Below are 21,883 nucleotides of genomic sequence, written 5' to 3'. Positions count from 1 at the left end.
GTTGGATGACAAAGAGATGGTCAAACAAATAATAATTAGTTATAATAAAACCTCCCATTAAATATGATCTTATAACTCCATTCTACATAAGAGTATGTTATTAAAACATGTAAGCTATACTTTGATGGTTATATATGGTTTTGGATTTCTCAATTTCAAATTCACCATTTTTCTTTAAAATATATTGTTTCCATTCTATCATAATAGACAAAACCGAGATAAATATAACAGACAAAACAAACAAAAGTCAAATATAATATTTCCATTCTACCAAAAATGTTAAACAATAGATTTCCTTGAAAAGGACATTTGTAACGTGAATCCTGAGGTTTCGTTAGCTTTCACCATTTACATTCAACGCTAATAAATGAGAACACAATGGTGGGGAATTGTTTATATCCAAAAACAAAGATATTAATTTGTACCCATAATAGACTTAACCCCATCAAGAATACGAAAATAGTCATAGAAAAGCGAAGAGTGTTCCCCTTCAAGTCCATCACGTGTCCTCCTATTTCCACCAGCAAGATTGTTACAAGGACTCCCTCCAATCACAAGATCAAACCCTCCAAAACGCCCAATCCACTCCCCTAACTTCTCAACTGTCACATCTTCAACATCTGAAATGTGAATTAAATTTCCAGTTTGGTTTGTTTGTTCCCACCAATCCTGAAGAATATTCTGACAAACTACAGATTTCTCAACAGAAACCACATTCTTCATTGGAATCCCGAGTCTGTGTAGTGCAACTTCGGCCCCACCAATCCCGGAGAAAAGCGAAAGAACGTTTGTTCCGTGTGGGTACAAATTCTTTAGCACAGACAGATGGTAAGCAACCGTATCAACCTGATTATAACAAATTCATAATTATTATCATTTTATAGATGATTACAAAAATTATAATAGAAAAAGACAAGATAGCCAAAAAAAATTAAGAAAGAACCCGAATGGCCAATGAAATCGCAGATGGGCCTTCACGGGCTGTGATTTCGTCAAAAGTATAAAAAAAATCAATTTTTGTCACTTTTGTACGATGAAATCGCAGGTGTCATCGGCTATTGATTTCCTCTCCAAAATCTCATATGAGATTTCCTCTCCTTAAGTGAGATTGTACAAGTGTTTAATGCACAATCTTATACATTAGAGACATGTACAATCTCAGTTAAAAATGACAAGGATCGATTTATTTTTTATACTTTTGATGAGATCCAAGCTGAAATGACAAAATTGCAGCCTGTGAAGGCCCATCTACGATTTCATTTTGTGTATTTTTTTTTTACTTTTTGGCTATTTCTTGACAAATGATTTCAGAAGGCTAAATATCTACATTTCTCAAATTATAATTTTAAAATATGTTAACCTGAAATGCATTCCCGAGGCCTTTGTATCTTTCGGCTCTGTTTGCACCTCTTGTATGGTAGATAGGGTACCCCATGATTAACTCAATCTCATCAGGCTCAAGTGGCGCCACCTTCGTCTTTCCTGTCCAAACCATGTTCCATTTCTTGCATTGATTGATAACGAATTTCTTCACTTGTTCAGAAGGCTCACACTCACACTCGCCTTTTGAATTCGAATTCTCTAAAGCTAATCTGATACGATCCGTAAGTTGGGCACTTCCTATACATGTAAGTATGCAATTCAATTGTTCTCTTTTGTCCCATGAAGGCCACCATTTTTTAGTTCCAGGGAGAGCTTCGAAAATTGTGCGAGGGGGAAGCGGTTGAATTGGGAATCTGTTGGTTAAAGGAAGGTTATGGATGTAACCTCGTTTTCTAGCTGCTGCACAGAAGAATTTTGAATCCACAAATTCGGGTTCAATTTCGTAAAGGAAACGTTTGATTGTATTCCAAACACCTTTTGGTGTAAGAGCAACATTTTCATAGTAAAAATACGGAGGGCCAATGGCTGCATCGGGAAGCGTTCTGTGAATATTGTGAAATGGTTCGTGTGGGACCCCAAATCCTATCATTGGATTAGGAAGGTGAAGGACGTCATCATCTTCATCTTCATTCTTTCTTTTTCTTTTTGGTTTTTTTTCAATCGTTTTCTTTTTCATCAAGAAATTCCCTTTTTGAGACTTTCTCTTCTTGTCCTTTGGCTGTTTTAAGACTTCCTCTTCGTATGTCAATGCATCGAATTCTGCATCGGCTTGTTTTGATATGTGAGCAGCACTAATGAAATCTACTAGCTCTGATAATGGCACATCTTTTCCTACAAATTTGATAAAATTTTCATTTTAAGGTCATGAATTAAAAGTGTTGCATATAATTTTATTTTTGAGAAGAGTAAGTAGTAAGTACACACACCACATCTGGTAATAGCAGCTGAAGCTTCTCCATGTGAGTACCCCATATCAATTAGACACACCAACGAATCATCCTTTTCGAAAGATTCATTAGTGTCTTCCTGTAAAACACGAAGGAAGCGAGTGACATAATATAATTGTCTTTTGAAAAAAAAAAATATTTAATAAATATTTAAACATATTCATTTCTGTGTATTATAGCATTGTTCTTGCTATATCTTCTTATTAAAGCATTGTACTTTGAATAATCTACCCAATCATAACACCATATAAACAAGGCCAATAAGATTAACCTAAAACTACATGAGCTAAGGGTGCGTTTGGTTGAGGAAAACTTTCTAATTTTCTAGAAAAAATTACTCTATATAATAAAAAGCAATGGCCTTATGAACAGTAATGTCTTCCACTTTTGGAGTTTTGCCACAAAAGTTTGAGATTTTGGCAGATTTAGTCCCTGTAATTTTTTAATTTACAGAAAAGGTCCCTGTAAAGTTTCTTTTTTTACAAAAACAGTCCATATGTCTAAGATTTTTATATGTTGGCAGGTTTGACCCCTGTGTAGAAAATAAATTACAAAAATTGTCCCCATAATTTACAGAAAATGTCCTTGTGTATTTTTTTTACAGAAAGTTATTTTTGACCGAATAAACTAATACAATATATTATTTCCTGCAAAATGTAAGGAAACAATGATCATTTCTGTAACTTTATTATTACACGGGGACTGTTTCTGTAATTTTTAAATTTCCTGCTATTACACAAAGACCGTTTCTGTAATTTTGTCTATTTTATGCAAAATGCAAGGACACAGGGACCAATTCTGTAATTCTGAAAATTAATAACACAGGGACCATTTCTATAACTTTTGCATTAGAGAACTGTAGTGTAATGTACCCTTAAGAACAGTGCACAACATTTGCTAAATAGTATTTATGTTAAATATTGTATTATTTGAAATAACAAAATTTGGAAAATGAAAACCGATAGAAAATACATATCCAAAGACGTTTTCTAATTTTCTAAAATGGAAAATCAAAACTCATTCAGTTTTTACCAACCGTGTTTTCTAAATTTTCTACTAGAAAACTGAAAATGAAAACTCCACTACTTTTTCTAAAAACTTTTCCAAGAAAATTGAAAACAGTTTTCCACAACCAAAGTAAACACATTTTCTAGTTTTCCATAAAAAAACTCTAGGATAAATGAAAAGTTAGAAAACATGTTTTGTTCAGTATTTTTTTCCAGAAAAATTCTAAGAAAAAATAATTTTCCAATTTTCTAAATTTCATATAACTTGAAAATATGATAATTGTTGTTTTCCATACTTTCCATTTAATACGTGAAAGAAAGAAAAACAAACACCATTTTGGTGCTTTATATAACAAACATTAATCAAATTTAATTGTATGCATATGAATTTACTTCATAATTTATTTATACAAGACAAAAGCAGGACTTACATCACTACAACTGTCATCAAGATCAGAGAAGTCACTTTCAAAAATGCTTTCAGACTTCACAAATGAATCATTGAGTTCTTGTTCTTGGTGGGGAGTCTCATCAAGATACTGCAACACTTTCAATTAGAAACAATACATTTCTTTGATATAAAGAAAGGTTGATATAAATAATAAGATACAAAACATGAGCAAAGTTTCTCTTAAGTGTTGTAGTTTCTTTATGGCTTGATGTATAAGAACGAGTTAATAGAGAGTCAACTTTTTTTACAAATTTGCCCTCTTTTGTTCTTTTCCTTTCATGTAAGCAAATGGCTAAATAACATATGGAGAACTTACAGTGTATGAGAGTAATGTATCTAGTATTGCATCAATATCATGATCACCTGGAAATGAAACAAAACTAGATATATGATATGATCATAGAAAAAATTCAAAGATGAATTATTACCAATTTCAGCTATGACTTTTTCCACCATTGCCTGAGGAAACCCCATTTTTATAAAGCGATGTAGCTTGGAAAGATAATTGCTAGAAGAACTTGACTGCAGCAACCAAATAAAAGAGATTAGTGTAACATTTCTATAACCCACTACGTACACTAGGCCCAAAAGGGCTATTTTGGAATCACATTTTATCATAACATCCCATGTGGCATTATGTGGGACCCGGTGTTGTTATTTATGTGTAATTAATTGTAAACTACCTCCCCGAATTCGGATAAAACAGTTCCATTAGTACTCATAGAAACTGAGGAAGATGATGATATATTATTAGCTATCTCCTGCTCATTAGTTATCTCCAGCTCATCATCAGTATTCCAATCAATGTTGTCACTTCCTACAGAAGAAGAATTGTCATCCTGCATAGAGATGAATTTTTGCATAAATTCCAAGTTTGATAGGGCCCACCAAACAGCTAATGAAGAACATTTCTTGCTATTAAATTTCTGTTGAAAGGCTTTGAATATAATCATCTAACAGCAAATTACTAATAGCACCAACTTACCATTTGTCCAAAAGATTCAGGATATACGACTCTGCAGGCTGCAGCAGATAATAATCTGTTAAAAAGATTGGAGTCCATATCAGATCTTTATCGATGAAATAATAAAATATCCTTCAACAAAACAACAAGATTACACAACTCCCTCTCCTAATATGAAGCAACATTACATGGAAATCCCATAGTTAGCTCCTCATCAAATCTAGGGCTCAAGATAGAATAACCTAAAATTGTCCTCATAAAGCATTGCTCGATTATATGGTACAAGTGATCAATGCACAAAGCATTACATTGCATATCTTCCATCAACCAATATAAATAATGTTAATATATTGAACAAAATCCAGGACTCCACACGAATATCCCGAAACGGATCAAATCATGTATATTTTAGTTGTACAGTACAAGTAAGTCATGCATAATGAGAATCATTTAGGGCCTCGTTTGTTTTTCTACAAAAGTAGTTTTTGAGCACTTTTCCATTCTGGTGGATAAACGTCTCTACAAAAGTGCACGTCTTCTTCTGCAAACATGAAAAAAGACAAAAAACATTTAACCACTTCCAAAACAAACAACACCTTAGCTTTTAAGGGTTTCCTTCTTCGTATGTGGGAGGTGAACGACGACGGATTAAGTACAGAAACTAAGGGAGTAATGAAATGCACCAAGAAGTAAAACTCCTTGATTTCACGCACTAATGTGTGTATCATTGTAAAAATAAACCTAGAATAAACGACAACAAATGAAAACGCAAATCGTTTTGAGTGATATTTGAGCAAAAATTACAAAGTAGGTATTAGCAACTTGATTTCTACTGTTTACCAAAGATGAAATCGGAATGAAATCAGTGATGAAATCCGCTTTCAGAGGTAGCTTCTCCAACAAGCTAGAAAAGCTGCAGGTAACTCGATGCTGCTTGCTTTTTCAGAGGATCCCGAGAAAATAGCGTATGCAATCCCCATAAAACAGCTGTAATTACTTTATTTTTATAGTAGAGTATGAACCTATGGTTTAGGGTAATTTGCACGTTGGTTTCTAATTTAATTTTTTAACTCAAAAGGTCCCTACAGTTTGTTTTTGTTGCACTTTTGGTCCCTATCTTATCTAAAAAGACTATTTTGCTCTTGATTTTTTTAATTTATTTAAATAAACACACCCCAACCCCACTTCCACCTCACTTTAACTTATCTTACCTACCCCATTTTATTTAAATAAAGTAAAAATTCAAGAGCAAAATAGTTTTTTTAAGAAAGACAGGGACCAAGCACGCAACAAAAACAAACTCTAAGGATCTTTCGAGTTAAAAAAATAAGTTAGGGACCAAACATACAAATTACCCCGAACCATAGGGACCATTTGTGTAATTTACTCTTTATATTATTGAGTAAATCTTAGTCGGTTTGTGGTAACTTATGCATTTGGTCCCTAATTTATTATTTTAGCTCGAATCATTCTTATAGTTTTGTTTTGTTTCGCATATAGTCCATACCACACCTAAAATTACTATATTGCCCTTATCAATTTTTTTTAATTTATTTGTTATATATCCATTAATAAGATTTAAAAAATTAAAATGGCCCCACCCTCACCCCCTTGTCTTCACCTCCGGTGACTAAATGATCAAATGGAACTAGCGAGCCTTCAGCAGCAAAATCGGTGTCAAAAGCCTCTTCTTCGTCGGAACCAGAGAATCTCCACCATCGTTAAAGCTTGTCCAATATCGGATCTAACCTTGGGTGCAACCAATCTTAGCTACTCAGAACCTATTTGAGAAGAAATTAAAGAAGACATAATTGTAAACAAGGAATTAAAACCAATCTCAACATCTAAGACGAACACAAAATCGTAACTAAAACATCAAAACCAATCTCAGGCTCTCAGCATCTAAGCGTAAATTAAAAAACACAAAGGAAATCAAACCAATCTTAGCCAAAAGAAACCAGATGACATCAATTTTCCAGTTTTGATTAGTATGGCAAGAAATAGTCGAAGCTTGGGAAACAGCCACGGTGGAGGCGGAGTAATGGAAGGAGATGTCGTGGTGGGTCTGGTGTCGGGTTTGAATCTAGTTTGTTGGAATGGCATGTTTGAAGCTTTACCGATTGCAATGGAAGCAACACATGTTGTATCAATAGTTTTCTGTAAAACGCATTGTGAAATTTTCTACATCATCGGAGAATCATCGGTGGTTTCAGTGAATGCCTCATCGATAGTTTCAGCGGTGTTTCTATATGATGTAGATGAGAAGGAGGTCGTCGGTGGCCCTGGTAAGAAGTTGGTCGGCGGCGGTAGTGGGCAAGGAGATTGTTGTCCGCGGTTGTTTATTTGTTGGAATAAATATCAAAGGTCATAACTAAATTGGTCAAGATCATGACTAAATTGATATAACTTTATGAAATAAAAGTAAAATCCTTTTTGGGTTGCCTTCAAAATCTATAAATAACTATAAATGAATTTAGGAGAGAGAGATATAATGATTTGTTAATTTATTATGTGACATCCCTATTTTTACGACCATTTTAAAACCTTTTATTTATGCTTATTTAAAACAGAGTTCATTTATAAATGCGAAATTTGTCCCATAAAAAGTATTTTCGAAGAAATGTTTTTCATTAATTTATAAAAAGTGTGGGATGTCATCATTGATACAAAACATAAGCATAAGCAGACCTTACAGTTTCTTAGACTAATAGTCTACATCTCCTTGAATCTCTCATCGTACGTGTATCTTTGTATCTCTACCTGTGATACAAAGAAGCTGAGTGGGTCAGGTTGGGAAACCTGGTGAGTACATAGGGTTTTCAACCTACAATAATGTTAGGAAAAATATAGCCCCGAGATCTGCACGAAAGACGAAACAATAAATTGTTATTGAGGTCTGTATTTGACACGATTTCCTTAAAACAAATTCGCCCTATATGGATGTTTGTTTCCCATGATACAACAGTAGAAAGCAATTCTTCTAGATTGTCCGAACCCTCACTTAGTCGGATTATACCGTGGTTGCAGCAAGAGATGGAAGATGAAGCAGAAGCGTAAGAGAGGAAGAGTAGTATTTCGTTTCATTCGGTGTGTTTCAATCAGTCGCATAAGCGTTGTACTTATACTACACAATGTAACTGATGTAATTAAAACAAAATCATAACTGTCACAATTAAATAAGACAACTAATCAAGAAATCAAAAACTGAAATCTATGATTAATGGCTCTTAATTTGTTTTGTAACTGTTAACTGAAAAAGAAATAATTACAAACAGGTCTTTGAACTTTTCTGTTCGAACGGTGGTGCATTCGTACCCACAGGACGTGCTCTCGCACACAAGTTCAGTGAACCCAAGCCAAACTGGCTCGCATTTGCATCCCCATGCGTGCACGCAAGAGAGAGTCTTAGTTTCTATAAGTCTTACAAAGGTAGCTAGTTTTTATGGTTATAAACAAATTTTCTTTTCTTTCTCCCACCAATGTGGGATGAGTTAAAACACACTTAACTCGTTTATTATTCTCTTCCAACTACCCTGTTTTGACAAGTAATTTCCCATTTATTTTTTATCCGTTTTGGACTTGTGATATATCGAAATAAAGATATCACGGAGGAGAACACAAATATATAATAATTAATCCGTTTTGATTATATTTTAGTCCAAAATTCATGCTAAAAAATGGGAAAAACCCAATTTTGGAAATCAGTAAAACTAATTTTCCAACAATCCCCCACATGAATGAAAATTGCTTTAACAATTTCAAGCTGCTTATATAATATCTAGCAGTTAAATCATGCATATGATAGGTGTTACCCTTTGAACCTTCCCTTAAGATCTATATTTATTTTACTAGTAGACTAGTAGACTCGATTTCCTTGAACTATTCCTCTATTTGTGTAAATGATCAATACATTTCTCGCATGATTCTCCCTGGCCTAGTTAGGTTCTCATTTGATGTGCCCGTTATGATCATGGACACTTGTCTGGTTTTGTAAGAGCTCTTAGGAACTTGCCCGTTCAATTCCCATTGAAGCGACCCTACTTCTCTCTCACATAGGTGATTATATCATAATCATTAAAAGTTAAAGCTTGATGATTTCCAACTTATCATCAACTACTATAAGTGATATTGCCATATTTATACATAATTTTAGGCAATATTTGAATACATTTTGATTAACATTTTGGTTATTTGCATAGATAAATGGTACTTATAAGATTAAATTACATTTTGCATCCAGAAGAAGTCATCTTGAAGAATAAGGACTGAAAGCGACAAGGATTGGAACTTTGGAGGTTACAAGCTTAAAAGATAAAGATTTCAGCTAAAAAAATGTTCTCACGACGTGAGGTGTGAAGGCTCACGACGTGAGCATGATGATTCTAGAAGATAAACATCCAGAAGCAAGAATTCGTGCTGGATACGGATTACTATCGAGCTCACGATGTGAGATACCTTTCTCACGACGTGAGGAGAGTCAATTCGGAAAAATATATATTCTTGATCCTCATGATTTTAGGAGGTGGGCTGAAGAAAATTAAGAGTCCAGAACTCGTTTTCCAGAGGAATAGAAGCCATAAACTTGGTAATAACACCAAGGAAGAAGAAGAATATCATATTTAGTTTTTAATTTGGTACATTACTATGTTTTTAATTATGAAGTCTACTTGTTTGATTTCTTCTATGAGTAGCTAAATCTAGTTGCTTCTGTTAGCTAGATGAAGCTGGAACTCATGGTTTGATTGTGTTAATTTAGACTTTTCTAGTTGGTTAATGTCTTGTGTTAGATTGTTTATACCTAGCATGCTTAATTTGATACTAGATTGCTTTAATTCATATTTTGTGTAGCTTAGTGACCATTAATCTGCATGAATTTGATTACCTAGTAATTTAGTGACCATTAGATTATTAGAGCTAAAATCGAACCAATCTTAGATAAGTAATTAAAGTATTGAATTTGGCTGTGCTGGAGAACTCATATTATGACCATAATTGTGTTTGTTAACTCAATTTTTACATAGCTCCAATCATATTTAATAATTGATTCTGTGATAAATTATGTATGACCATGCATAGCTCTACATGAATTAATTCAATATTAGTAAATTTGGAATTGAATTGCTAATAATACATTAATTGGTAACCAACGAGAATTGTCATAGTTAATAGCTAAACCATTGAGGGAAAGTGGATTCGAACTAACAGAAGTGTTTTTAATAATTGATTGAATAGTTTCTGAGAATTTAAGTTTGTCTAAACTTGCAAAATTAGATAAAACCCAATTTAGTTTTGCTAGAATTTTAGGTTAATTTAATAGTAAGTAGGTTAAATAATTAATCCCGTTCCTTGAGATCGATACCCGACTTTTGTGTTATACTATTTGCGAAAGGGTACACTGCCCTGGGTCGAATAGCTAGTAGAATAGTAGGTAAATTAGGTGTAGCTATTTACACGCATCAAGTTTTTGGCGTCGTTGCCGAGTAACGGCTATTTTAGTTTTTTAATTTATTTGCTTTAGGTTAATCGATCTTTTTTGTGGGGTAAAACCTGCAAAAAGTGAAAATTTTGCATTAGCTTTTTTTTTATTTCGGTACCGAACTCACGACGTGAGCCTTAAGCTTACGACGTGAGATCAATCATTTTTGTTTTTTTTTCCTTTTTCGTTTTTCGTTTCTATTTAGCTTAGTTGCGACAACACGAGGCAGAGCCCTTTACCACATCGTGATAAGCAATCAGTAGGCATTTTTAAGTAGTTTTTGTTTGTTTTTACGTCTTTATTTTTGTTTATCTTGCAATAGTTCATGACCTGAGGATCCAACACACCTTTGGTACCACCGCTTGAAGATCCAGAGTCGGCCCTTTACAAAAAGACGGATAAAAACGTAGAAGAAAACCAACCACCAAAGAAGTCGCCTTTCAAAGACCTTAAATCAGTTTTTGGAAATAAGAAGGGGAAGAACGTGGGAGAGTCTAGCAATTCTTCGAAAGACGGAAATAAGATTGAAAGCTTAGAGAAAAATCCTAAAGATACCGAATACGAGACTGAACCCGAATTTGAAGAAAGCGATTTCGAGGACGAGCCTAAGAACGAGATGGCAAACATTGCTAATATGTCCATGGAGGCATACAATAAGAGAATCCGAGAGGACACCGGTCCCGATTTAGTACAACCCGCAATTCCCACTGCTGCAACATTCGAGTTGAAAGGACACATTCTTACAGCACTTAAGGACGTACCATTTTCTGGGAAGGACCATGAGGATGCTTATAAGGACCTAGATGAGGTCAATGACATTGCAGACTATTTCAATGTCCCGAATGTTCCTAGAGAGACAGTTTTGTTAAGGATGCTTCCCGTGACTTTTAGGGGAGCTGCAAAAGATTGGTTGAAGGCACTTCCACCCGGTGCAATTACTACTTGGGCACAAATGCATGAGAAATTCCTAGAACAATTCTGCCCACCATTAAAGATATCTAAACTCAAGAAGGCAATAACCAACTTTGAGCAACAACTGGGTGAGTCGCTTTATGAGGCATGGGAGCGATATAAAGGGTTACTAAGAAACTGCCCTCAAAATGACCTTAACATACAACAAGAAGTGTTTATCTTTTATGACGGGGTGAATGTCATGACGAGGCAACTCCTTGATTCTCTACGACCACTTACGAAGAAAAATCCGGCTGAAATTAAGGAGTTAATTGAAGAGTTCTCGAAGCATTCTCGTGAGTACCACAATCCAAGACATGATGGAGTTAAAGGAATTAGGGGAGGAAATTCTGAAGACATGGCTCCTGTACTGGCATGCTAAATACTATGCACCGGAGAATGACCAAGATGGACCAGTCAATTCATGCAATTAGATTTGGATGTGAAAGGTGCAATGGTCCGCACATAACAAAAGATTTCCACTTGGATGAAAATGGAAATAAAAAGGTGCAAGTTTGCTATTCAAGTGGAGATAAGTATGATGAAAATTGGAATAAACCAAAGAAGGAGTGGTTACCATATAACGAATATAAGAAGCTGAAAGAAGAAAAATATAGGCAGACTGACCGAGGCTTATACCAAAAAGAACAACCACCTCCCGAAAGAAAGTTGATCTTGAGTCTATGTTACATAGATTTATGGAGGCTTTCGAGAAAAGACACGATGAGACTGATGCAGTTATAAGGGAACATCAAAATATCATGAAGGACCAGCAAGCTTTGCTAAGAAATCACCAAGCATCGATCCAAAATATTGAAGTCTAACTAGGTCAACTAACTACTTTTATACAAGAAAAATTATCTCCAAAGAATTCTTTCACACCCCCAAACCAGAACGGCGGAAACGTTCGGGGGCGGAGGACGTCATGCTCAGTATCACAACATATGCATCATATTAATCAAAGTAAAAAACAACCATTGCATTAATATTAAAGTGTTTACAATGTATTAGATTCACAAAAGATTGACTCCAAAAGTAAATAACAAAACAAAGTCATGAAGCTACTATGCTCCATCTTCTGAATTCCGGTGTGCGTACATATCTACTAGTTTCCTGAGAATACAAGTTATTTTGAAAGAGTAGATCAGCATTTAAGCTAGTGAGTTCATAAGTATTTTAGTTATAAAAAGTATACTCTAAGTTCTTTTAGAAAAGTTCGCATGTTCCTCCAGAAAATCCTATATTTTCTGATGTGATTAAATGATAAGTAAAAATGACTCTACAATTCCTTCTGTGAGTACTTAATGAATACAAGTTATATACAATCCAGATCAAGCAGACAATGAATTGGGTGGATATGCCCTAAGCCCACAACCAAACAAGGAACAGGGAATGAGGCGGAAGTCACACATTCAATTGTTTGTTAGATCCTCATTGTATAAAAACCTGATGTATTCACCAGGTACTTATAGATTTAACTGTAATAGTTCTATTATATTTGATGAAAACATTCTTTAATAAAATCATATATTTTCTTTAGTAAAATGGTAACCACAATAGTTCCTTCTATAACCACTTAGTTTATACTAGTTATATATAATCTAATATCAAACGGACAGTTAAATGTGTGAATCTTCCCTAAGCCCACAACCAAACAAGGAACAGGAAATGAGGCGGAAGTCACACATTCCACCGCCTATCAGATATTAATTATATATAACTCTGATGTATAAACTAGGGTATTATAGAGTTAACCATTTATGGTCCTTTAAGTTATACTAGTTTAATAATACGCATTAAACCTTTTACAGATAAGTTTCTAGTTTCACTAACTTAATTATGAAACATTGTTTTCGGTAATAAGTGTTATTGTTTTCAGAAAGTTCTATCGAAACTGATTACCTTAAAAGAACGATGTTTACCATAGAAAACCCTATATTTTCTATAAAACTAACTGGTTGTCTATGTTGTTCCAAGATTGAAAAGCATAAGTACAAATATTGCACTTACTATAATGTTATCTAGTTTTTGTTGATAAGTTAGACTATCTAAAGACTTGGTTGTTCTGGAATCCTGATACGACGATACTACCCTCCTATGATTACCTAATACATACGAGTTGCATATAACCGAGATCGAACAGACAGTTGATTGGGTGAATCTGCCCTAAGCCCACAACCAAACAAGGAACATGAAATGAGGCGGAAATCACACATTCCACTGTCTAACGGACTTCATTTTTATCTAACCCTGTGGTACATACTAACTAAGCACATAGTTAATATCCCTTGGGACTGATCATGAAATGTATATTACTACGTAAATATATCGTTTTTATCTATTTGTGAGGTTTACGACCATACTATATGGACCGGTTAAACACGACGTATTGTAGACGTCGAAAAGAATATGACATTTGTCACCCGCAGACCTGGTGGTCCGACTGTAGCTAACAGTGAGGTGCGAGATTGGCAATCCCGTATAGATCTATACACAAATTCACGCTCTCCCTCCAGGAGACTCTGGTCGTAACGGTAGACTTTCACTGGTACTTATATGAGTACTTGAAGACGTGTCTCACAAGCTAGATTAACGACTTTACAAGTAATAATGTGGAAAACCCTTTTTATAATTAACATATAAGTTCATAAAAAGATCCTTTTGTTCCTTAAGTTAAGCTTATTAAAGTTTATAAGCTTATTTTATGCTCTATTCAAAGTTTCATGTTCTAAATACAGTTCATTGGTACAAAGACATAATAAGCAATTTATATTTTAAAACACAACATTTCTTGTGTTATACTTGTATTCCCCCCTAAAAGCATTTAAAATCATTTAAAAGGTAGATTATAGGGGTATGAACTCACCTTATGTGGGTGATTCAACTGAAGATTCGATATAGAATGATAAGTTCCACGAGTGAAGTCCTAAGACACAAATGAGTCCTGATTAGCATATTATTACACATATATGTATATAGTTAGTGAATATAACTACAAAGGTGTTTAGGAAACAACCAAGGATGCAAGAATAACTCACCAAAAGAGTGCTAGAAGCAAGTTAGGAGGCGGAAATGGAGTTCACGGCCCTAAGGAGTGATCACGGACCAAGAACACATGAGTGTTCACGGCCCATTTTGAAGGGTTCACGGCCCTGATGAAGGTTCACGGCCCAAGAACATGAAGAACACTTGAAGATTTTTGGTAGATGGCAAATGTTTGAAGATCCTAAGTTGTATTTGTTGGGTTATGAGCATTCTAACACTTCTAAGTGTACATGCAACCCTAAATACCTTGGATCTATGTTTTCTCTATTATACATACAATTATGAACATCCAAGGTATTATCCTAATCTAGCATACAAAATAATAAATATAACAAGATAGAATACATACCTCTTTGATGTAGAATGTCTTCATGAAGCTTGAGTGCCTAGTGCCCCAAGTGTGACACCTCAAATGGTTCACACAACACCAAATACCCTTGGAATAACTTGAGAGAAACTTGAACACTCCTTGAAATCGTCTATCCCTCACACTCACACATTAGTGCACGATTTCTTGAGCCATGGGATTCTTTTATATGGTGGCTATTAGGGTTACACCATGTAACTCATAACTTTACCCATTCCTTATGCTCCATGGATTTTAACCTCCATGGAGTATCCATGGGTCACCCCATGGACTTAGTCCAATATAAGGAATCTTGGATCACAAGCCCACATATATAAGAATGAATGATTTACACAATCAACCCATATATTTAATTAGTCTCCTTTTGATCACTTAATTAATTCCAAATTAATTCTTGATCAATACTAATTAAATAACCTTATTTATATATTAGAACTTATAATATATTAACCAACCTTAAGTGTTATTTCTCTCATTATAGTCTATCCAAATGCATGATGTCATGCAACCCAAATGGACCATGCCGGGTCGGGTCAAGTCTTACCAGTTATAGTTATGGACTTAGACATTAATCCAACAGTCTCCCACTTGGATAAGTCTAAAACTATTATTGCGTATGACTTCAGGAACCGATCAGCAATCGTAGCTCTCAAAAGGTTCTGTCGAACTCTGACCTTGTCGATGAACTCTGACCTTTGTCAATGACTTGTCCATTAGATAAGGGATCATATATTCCTCCATTCTAGATATCATATGGACTGAGACATGGATTATCAATCATTCTCTCTGTCCATTTGTTGTTTTCCGATTTCTGATTCATGATGATTGACTGATTGAACAAATAAAATCAGTCCTGGCTTGGCCAAGCACTCACATGTATCATCTTTAAATCATCGAGGGGCCCACACATATCGCTTTTATCCCGAAGGTAAAAGGAATGGATAAACTTCGACTCATATGGCTTGTTCTACTACTTGTTGAATCATACACAAAGGCACGTTTTATAACATCGAGTTACCAATGCGTTTTCGTGCAATCAATGTATAACCAACTCATAGTAACAACTCATATCTCTAGGTTTGAAGAATATAAGATATTATCGTCTCATGATCACTCGTGATAAAATCCATGAAGTGATTCAAATGAGCGCGGGTTGAAGCCAATACTCAGAACTTATGAGCACTCATGAGTGTTGTAGCAACCCTTTTGTCCACCAACTTGGACCTCTACAAACCAACCCATGACAGTCTTGATTCATATCTACTTCCAACATATGACCGACTGTGGATGGTTTGAATAACTTAATCATTCAGGAAGAGCGACTTAGTTATTCTGGAAGTCAAAACATGCAAAGTGAAACACAAGAATAAATGAATCAAATATGGTATCAAACCCTATGAATATAAATAAACACTTTTATTTATCACCATACTGATTACTCATTATTCATTGTTTCGGTTTTATCAACTTTATACTTGAATTTAAAACAATAGTTGTCCCATGCTCCAAGCATGTACACTATGTTTTCTAAACACTATTCATGTCATACACCAAGTATGCATACTATGTTTGTCTATGATCTTTACTTTGTAAAATAGATCAATTGAACATCACTCCAATGATCCTCTTTTCACAGTCCCAAATCCTTACTGCAAATGCAAGAATTCCAAATTCATGCCATTTACTGAAATCTGTTAGATTCTAAACTTATATGCATTGATCCTCTTAATGATTATGCACGAAGTCAGAAAGACTTGACAACAATCATTACAGAGCATTCCAAAGGAGATCAGCTCCTTGGAAACATCCTTCTTTCATTAAGTTTCCTAATCTTACACAGATTGAATAATTTCTAACTTCGAAACATTTCCATATTCCATTTTGACTATCACTTCTGAACAAGAGTTGCCTCCTTACAGATTATGTCAATATAGTCCTTCCAGAATTAACATTATACTTCCAACTGTCCTTGAGCAACCAATCTTTGGTAAACCTTAGATTGTCCTCGACAATTGCTTAATCATTTTAGTCATATCCAATTCTAGACCTTTTCCCTTCATAATGCCCCAGGCATTTGGAAAATTTTAGAAAGGATGAATATAGCACATGTAATCGATCCTCTATCTGAAGCATATGGGACACGATTCATGATGTCTCACATAAAGACTAAACCAGTCTTTTGCTATAATATTTCCATTTCAATTTGCCAAGTTCTCAAAATTCAGATTATGAAAAAGGGATGTCGTAATCATAATCGAATTTTAGAACGCAAATAATGGACCCATATATAGAATTTCCTTATGTTGAGCCATTCCAACATGAAATTCATATATATATATATATATCCTTGATTAAATACGATTAAAATCTCAATCTAAGCTTTTAGAATTGAAATGAAGTATAATTTCCTCTCCCTTAATTATAGCAAAACAACTTTTTCAACCCCTGCAACCTCACGAATTGAAACTTTTGTTTTCTATAATTAACATTGCTAACTTGCAACCTTTATCATAATTATCATGCTCCCACTAACATGATGATTATTAGCATAACACTTATGCTCCCACTAGCTTTGACATGTACTCAGAAATCAGCTGACTTTCTTACCAAAGTTCAGATTTCTGATACTAGATTGTTTTGATAAAACTTTATCAAAATCATACACCTCTCTTAGATAGCTCACATGTGTGTCTAAACAATTTTAGAACTATGAAAAGGGATGCCGTAATCATAGTCTCAATTGTTTAGACCTTTTCCACTTCTCACAAGTCCATGTTAGTGTGCCGGTAAACCACACACGCTCCACTAACGACTTTGAGAATGCAAATATCACAATTGCTATCTAGCTAAAATCTACTTAGTGAAAGTGTTTCCTCACCATCATTTTCATGAATCGGAGAGAAACCTTATGACACTTAGATTTAATAGTGTATGTGTTCTTATCCATGTGAATTTGTCAAAACCATAATCACAAGACAAGGTTAGTGACAAATCCAAACTCATATTGATTAAACTTGTGCAATCTTAAATTCTTGCCATTTGGCAGCTCAGGTGCCTGCCATTGCTTCCAAGTAGTTGTGCAACCAATTGAGAACTCTCAGAACTCCTATGCAAAGCCAACTTGAATAGGCACAAAAATTTCAACACGATAGGTTATAAACCTCAAGTCGTGTGCTAGTGAAGGACTTTAGGTTTTATTCTTGATTAAGTCTTGAAACTTTCAAGAGCTTTAAGACTCCCACTGTCCTCTTGACATATAAGACTCCCTTGTCAAATATTCAAGAGATAGTGCGGATTCTTTATCAAGACTAACACTTTACACAATTGGCCTAAGTTGGTCTCTGTTTTATCCAAAACATCACAACTTACCAATTTCAAATGTACAAGAGTAGATAACCTTTTACTCTTACATTTGACTAGTGTTAACAAACCCTCTTTAAGATATGTCACTCAAGTTACAATCTTGGAGTATGACTTCTAAGAATTGTTTTGGAACGAAGTATGACTCATCTTTTTGATTTAACCATTTCAACAATTCATGACTCCTCTTCTTAGTCATAAGAATGCACTAAGATGACTTTAGAGGACCAATTGTGATATGGTATCTTAATCATTAAGATGATCATAAACATGATACTAAAGTACTCTCCCATCTTTTCAGATTTGAGAAACTTTTATCTTTCTGCCATACTTTGATTCTTCTTATTCGTTCTTTCTCACATTGAAACTTCTCCAATGCTACAGACTTATACTTAAACTTATAAGTATAACCATATTTACTGAACTTAAGTAAATCATGACGAATAGTCTTCTTGATCTTTTGTGGTGGACTTGACCAGTGCACAAGAATGTGTACTCGATCCCTTAGTCCTTTCCTTATTCACATAAGGAATTAGTCTTAATTTTCCAAGCTGAAAGTTCTCATTCATCATACTATACAACTTGCATGATTCCAAGTTTCGGTCCAATTGAACCTTGGGTGATGAGAATCTTTCCTTATTTGGTAATATTAGACACTACCACAACCGAAAGAATCAAATCCATTTTTCCAATATTGCTATCAATGGAATCTTATAAGCAACAACTTTTCACAAATGCCATTGTAAGGATACTTAAAATAAATAAAATCAAAACCTTTTTCTTTTATTTTAAAACTTTGCGGAAAAACTTATCCTTACAATCCATATGAAAACCTTGTTGTTATCTATTCCTAAGCAATATAAATATCATAACTCTTAAGTAATAGCCCAAAATTCTGATCACCGAACCATGCGATTGAAATCCATCTTCGTGATCAGAATCATCATGTACTTAATAGAGTTAGACAATGGACTTTACCTGAAGTAGAGCCAAACTTATTGACTTTAACATCCTTAGGTAAATTTGGCAGCTTCGTAACCAATGCCCCTTCCTTTGGCAATAGTTACCTATGGACCCTTGATAATGAGACTATCTCAGACTTCGCCTCTCTCTTTACCATTGGGTCAACCGAGTTGACTATGGCCGATCCCTTTCCATTGGGAAGAGAGAGCTTTACTAGATATCCAATGTCATCATTGTCAATGTCCATAACGTTTTAGGAAGTTGATCTTAGCAAATAGATAAGATCATTAAGGGTCTTGTCTTAGTCTGTTTCATAGGATTCCCAAAAGAACTCACTATGTGACTTAGAAAGTAGTTGAGCCACCAACTTTCTCAAGACTTTGACACCCAACTCTCTCGGCTTGTCAATATGTGACTACATCTCCAAGATGTGATCACACCTAGACCTTGCCTTGCCAATAGGGCTTGAGTGACCTTAAACTTTTTAGGAACTTGTGGGTTAGGGAGAATAATTGGAGGAGGTGAAAGAAGTATGATATCCATGGGACATCATCTTGATTTAGGAAAGCTTGTTTCAAGAGATTTAGGAAGATCATAAATGTCTAGACCAGACATCTTTTTGGGAGATATTCAAGATAGTTGATTTAAAGTCCTTAATATGACACCCAATATGAAATATTAAGGCTAGGACCCAACAAACTATTTTATAACTTAGAAGAGGGATGCCGTAATCCAAGCTATAAAATATTTGAAGGTAGGTGAATGACGATTCACCAATTTCCACCATGAAAAACGAAATAATTTATTAGGTTTTAATTGGATTTGAAAGTCCTAGATCTTTGAGATTCATTGAACTGTTCAAAGGCATGTTTCAATCTCGAGTGTGCCCTTCAGGTTTTGTGACTGGGATGCCGAGGATCACAAAACAAGGTGTGAATAACCATGCAAATATACTTGGTACCCTTAATATTTACCCCTTAATCAGTGTGTCGGTTAACCACACACGCTCCACCGATACTATGATAAATATTAAGTTACCCTTTGCCTACCTTGTTAAGTCTAGGTTAGTGTGCCGGTTAACCACACACGCTCCACTAACGACTTAACCAAAGTGCAAAGTGTAATTTCATGGGTTAGCACCAAATTCACATTTTCCTAAGTAACTAAGATTGGGTATTAATAAGAGTTTAGTTAATTAGTATTTATCATTAATACTTTTAATGAAAGGAGAATTATAGTCCTTGTCCTATCCGTTCGGCTAACGACCCTCCACCAGTCAAGGAAGCGGTGGGTGAGAGTGGACACCCATTAAACTGCCATTTTATAGGCAGTAACCTTATACCCCCCTTATAGACCGGCTTCGTGAATGAGGCCTACTAACGGTAAGACTGACTTTACTCTTATACATATATATAAATATTATTAACTTATAATATTATAAAGTATAAGGGTTGAATTTTAACTTTTAAAATTCTAAGGGCTAACTTCGAATTAAAGTATTTATAAGTGAAAACTTTTCAAATTCCAAAACTTGAGGGCAAGTTTTGAAACTATTCAAAACTAATTAATTCCATAACTTATGAGTTTAAAGTAGTTTTAATTAGAAAAAAAAAACTCTTCAAGTTCCATAACTTGAGGACAAGTTATGGAAGACTTTAAACTAATTAATAAAAAAAAATAACTTTTTTTATTGTAACTTATGGAACTAATTAAGGTTACACTTTTTTTTTAATTTAATGAAGAGACTCTTGAACCTCCATAACTTGAGGACAAGTTATGGAGTCATAAAACCTTTTAATTAGAACTAGACTCTTCATTTTGTAACCTTTGCCAACTTTTATGAGTTTTATGATTCTTAAATGTGACTTTTCATATAACTTGAGGACAAGTTACAAAAACACACTTTGGAATCAACTCTTAGATTAAAATGGATTGAAAACAACTATTTCACACAACTTTTCTATTAATATAAGAACCTCATAAGAACAAGATAATTCAAATCATCAATCTTCAAAAATTAGCATGAACATACAAACTAATACAAATCTTGAAATTATGACAATTATCTTAGAAATTGGATTAGCATGAACATTACCACATCAAAAACAAGTTTATAAGTCCAAAAACATCTTAGGGTAATGTTCCTAGTCCAATTCCAGCCAAAACAATTGAATATATGCATCCAACTCGATTTTTCAGCTACTTTTGCAAGTATAACAAGAAAACAAGCCTAGGCTCTGATACCACTGTTGGGTTATGAGCATTCTAACACTCCTAAGTGTACATGCAACCCTAAATACCTTGGATCTATGTTTTCTCTATTATACATACAATTATGAACATCCAAGGTATTATCCTAATCTAGCATACAAAATAATAAATATAACAAGATAGAATACATACCTCTTTGATGTAGAATGTCTTCATGAAGCTTGAGTGCCTAGTGCCCCAAGTGTGACACCTCAAATGGTTCACACAACACCAAATACCCTTGGAATAACTTGAGAGAAACTTGAACACTCCTTGAAATCGTCTATCCCTCACACTCACACATTAGTGCACGATTTCTTGAGACATGAGATTCTTTTATATGGTGGCTATTAGGGTTACACCATGTAACTCATAACTTTACCCATTCCTTATGCTCCATGGATTTTAACCTCCATGGAGTATTCATGGGTCAACCCATGGACTTAGTCCAACATAAGGAATCTTGGATCACAAGCCCACATATATAAGAATGAATGATTTACATAATCAACCCATATATTTAATTAGTCTCCTTTTGATCACTTAATTAATTCCAAATTAATTCTTGATCAATACTAATTAAATAACCTTATTAGTATATTAGAACTTATAATATATTAACCAACCTTAAGTGTTATTTCTCTCATTATAGTCTATCCAAATGCATGATGCCATGCAACCCAAATGGACCATGCCGGGTCGGGTCAAGTCTTACCAAT

At 34.5% G+C, this 21,883-nt stretch overlaps 1 protein-coding gene and 1 non-coding gene across 4 annotated transcripts; both read right to left on the bottom strand.

The window, feature by feature from the left end:
- Nucleotides 1-238: 238 nt before the first annotated feature.
- LOC145129397 (DNA (cytosine-5)-methyltransferase DRM2-like) lies at nt 239-5,717 on the bottom strand. Of its 3 annotated transcripts, none has more exons than XM_079064090.1 (9): nt 4,941-5,717; nt 4,774-4,828; nt 4,472-4,627; nt 4,217-4,310; nt 4,105-4,151; nt 3,769-3,876; nt 2,310-2,409; nt 1,361-2,214; nt 239-846 (listed from the first exon to the last, which is right to left on the bottom strand). In XM_079064090.1, the coding sequence occupies exons 2-9, from the start codon at nt 4,774-4,776 to the stop codon at nt 415-417; spliced, it is 1,794 nt and encodes a 597-aa protein (XP_078920216.1). In that variant the 5' UTR covers nt 4,777-4,828; nt 4,941-5,717; the 3' UTR covers nt 239-414. The 3 variants fall into 3 exon arrangements, with proteins under 3 accessions (XP_078920216.1, XP_078920215.1, XP_078920214.1); XM_079064089.1 differs by having other exon boundaries at nt 5,593-5,717; XM_079064088.1 differs by having other exon boundaries at nt 4,774-5,717.
- A 5,511-nt stretch (nt 5,718-11,228) lies between these two features.
- LOC145135275 (small nucleolar RNA R71) lies at nt 11,229-11,335 on the bottom strand. Its single transcript, XR_013719737.1, has one exon. It is a non-coding gene; the product is annotated as a small nucleolar RNA R71 (small nucleolar RNA).
- Nucleotides 11,336-21,883: the final 10,548 nt, after the last annotated feature.

This window comes from Lactuca virosa, chromosome 8 (assembly GCF_052849685.1).
Source record: "Lactuca virosa cultivar CGN04683 chromosome 8, Lactuca_virosa_CGN04683_v6, whole genome shotgun sequence".
NCBI classification, from domain to species: domain Eukaryota; kingdom Viridiplantae; phylum Streptophyta; class Magnoliopsida; order Asterales; family Asteraceae; genus Lactuca; species Lactuca virosa.
This window is presented reverse-complemented; position numbering and strand designations above follow the sequence as displayed.

Excerpts from the sequence above, each read along its gene's own strand:
- LOC145129397 (XM_079064088.1), bottom strand. The coding sequence starts at position 4,851 with ATGGACTCCAATCTTTTTAACAGATTATTATCTGCTGCAGCCTGCAGA. Across the intron at positions 4,152-4,216 it reads AAAAGTCATAGCTGAAATTG|GTGATCATGATATTGATGCA; the intron begins GTAATAATTCAT and ends TTTCATTTCCAG. Across the intron at positions 3,877-4,104 it reads ATACATTACTCTCATACACT|TATCTTGATGAGACTCCCCA; the intron begins GTAAGTTCTCCA and ends AAAGTGTTGCAG.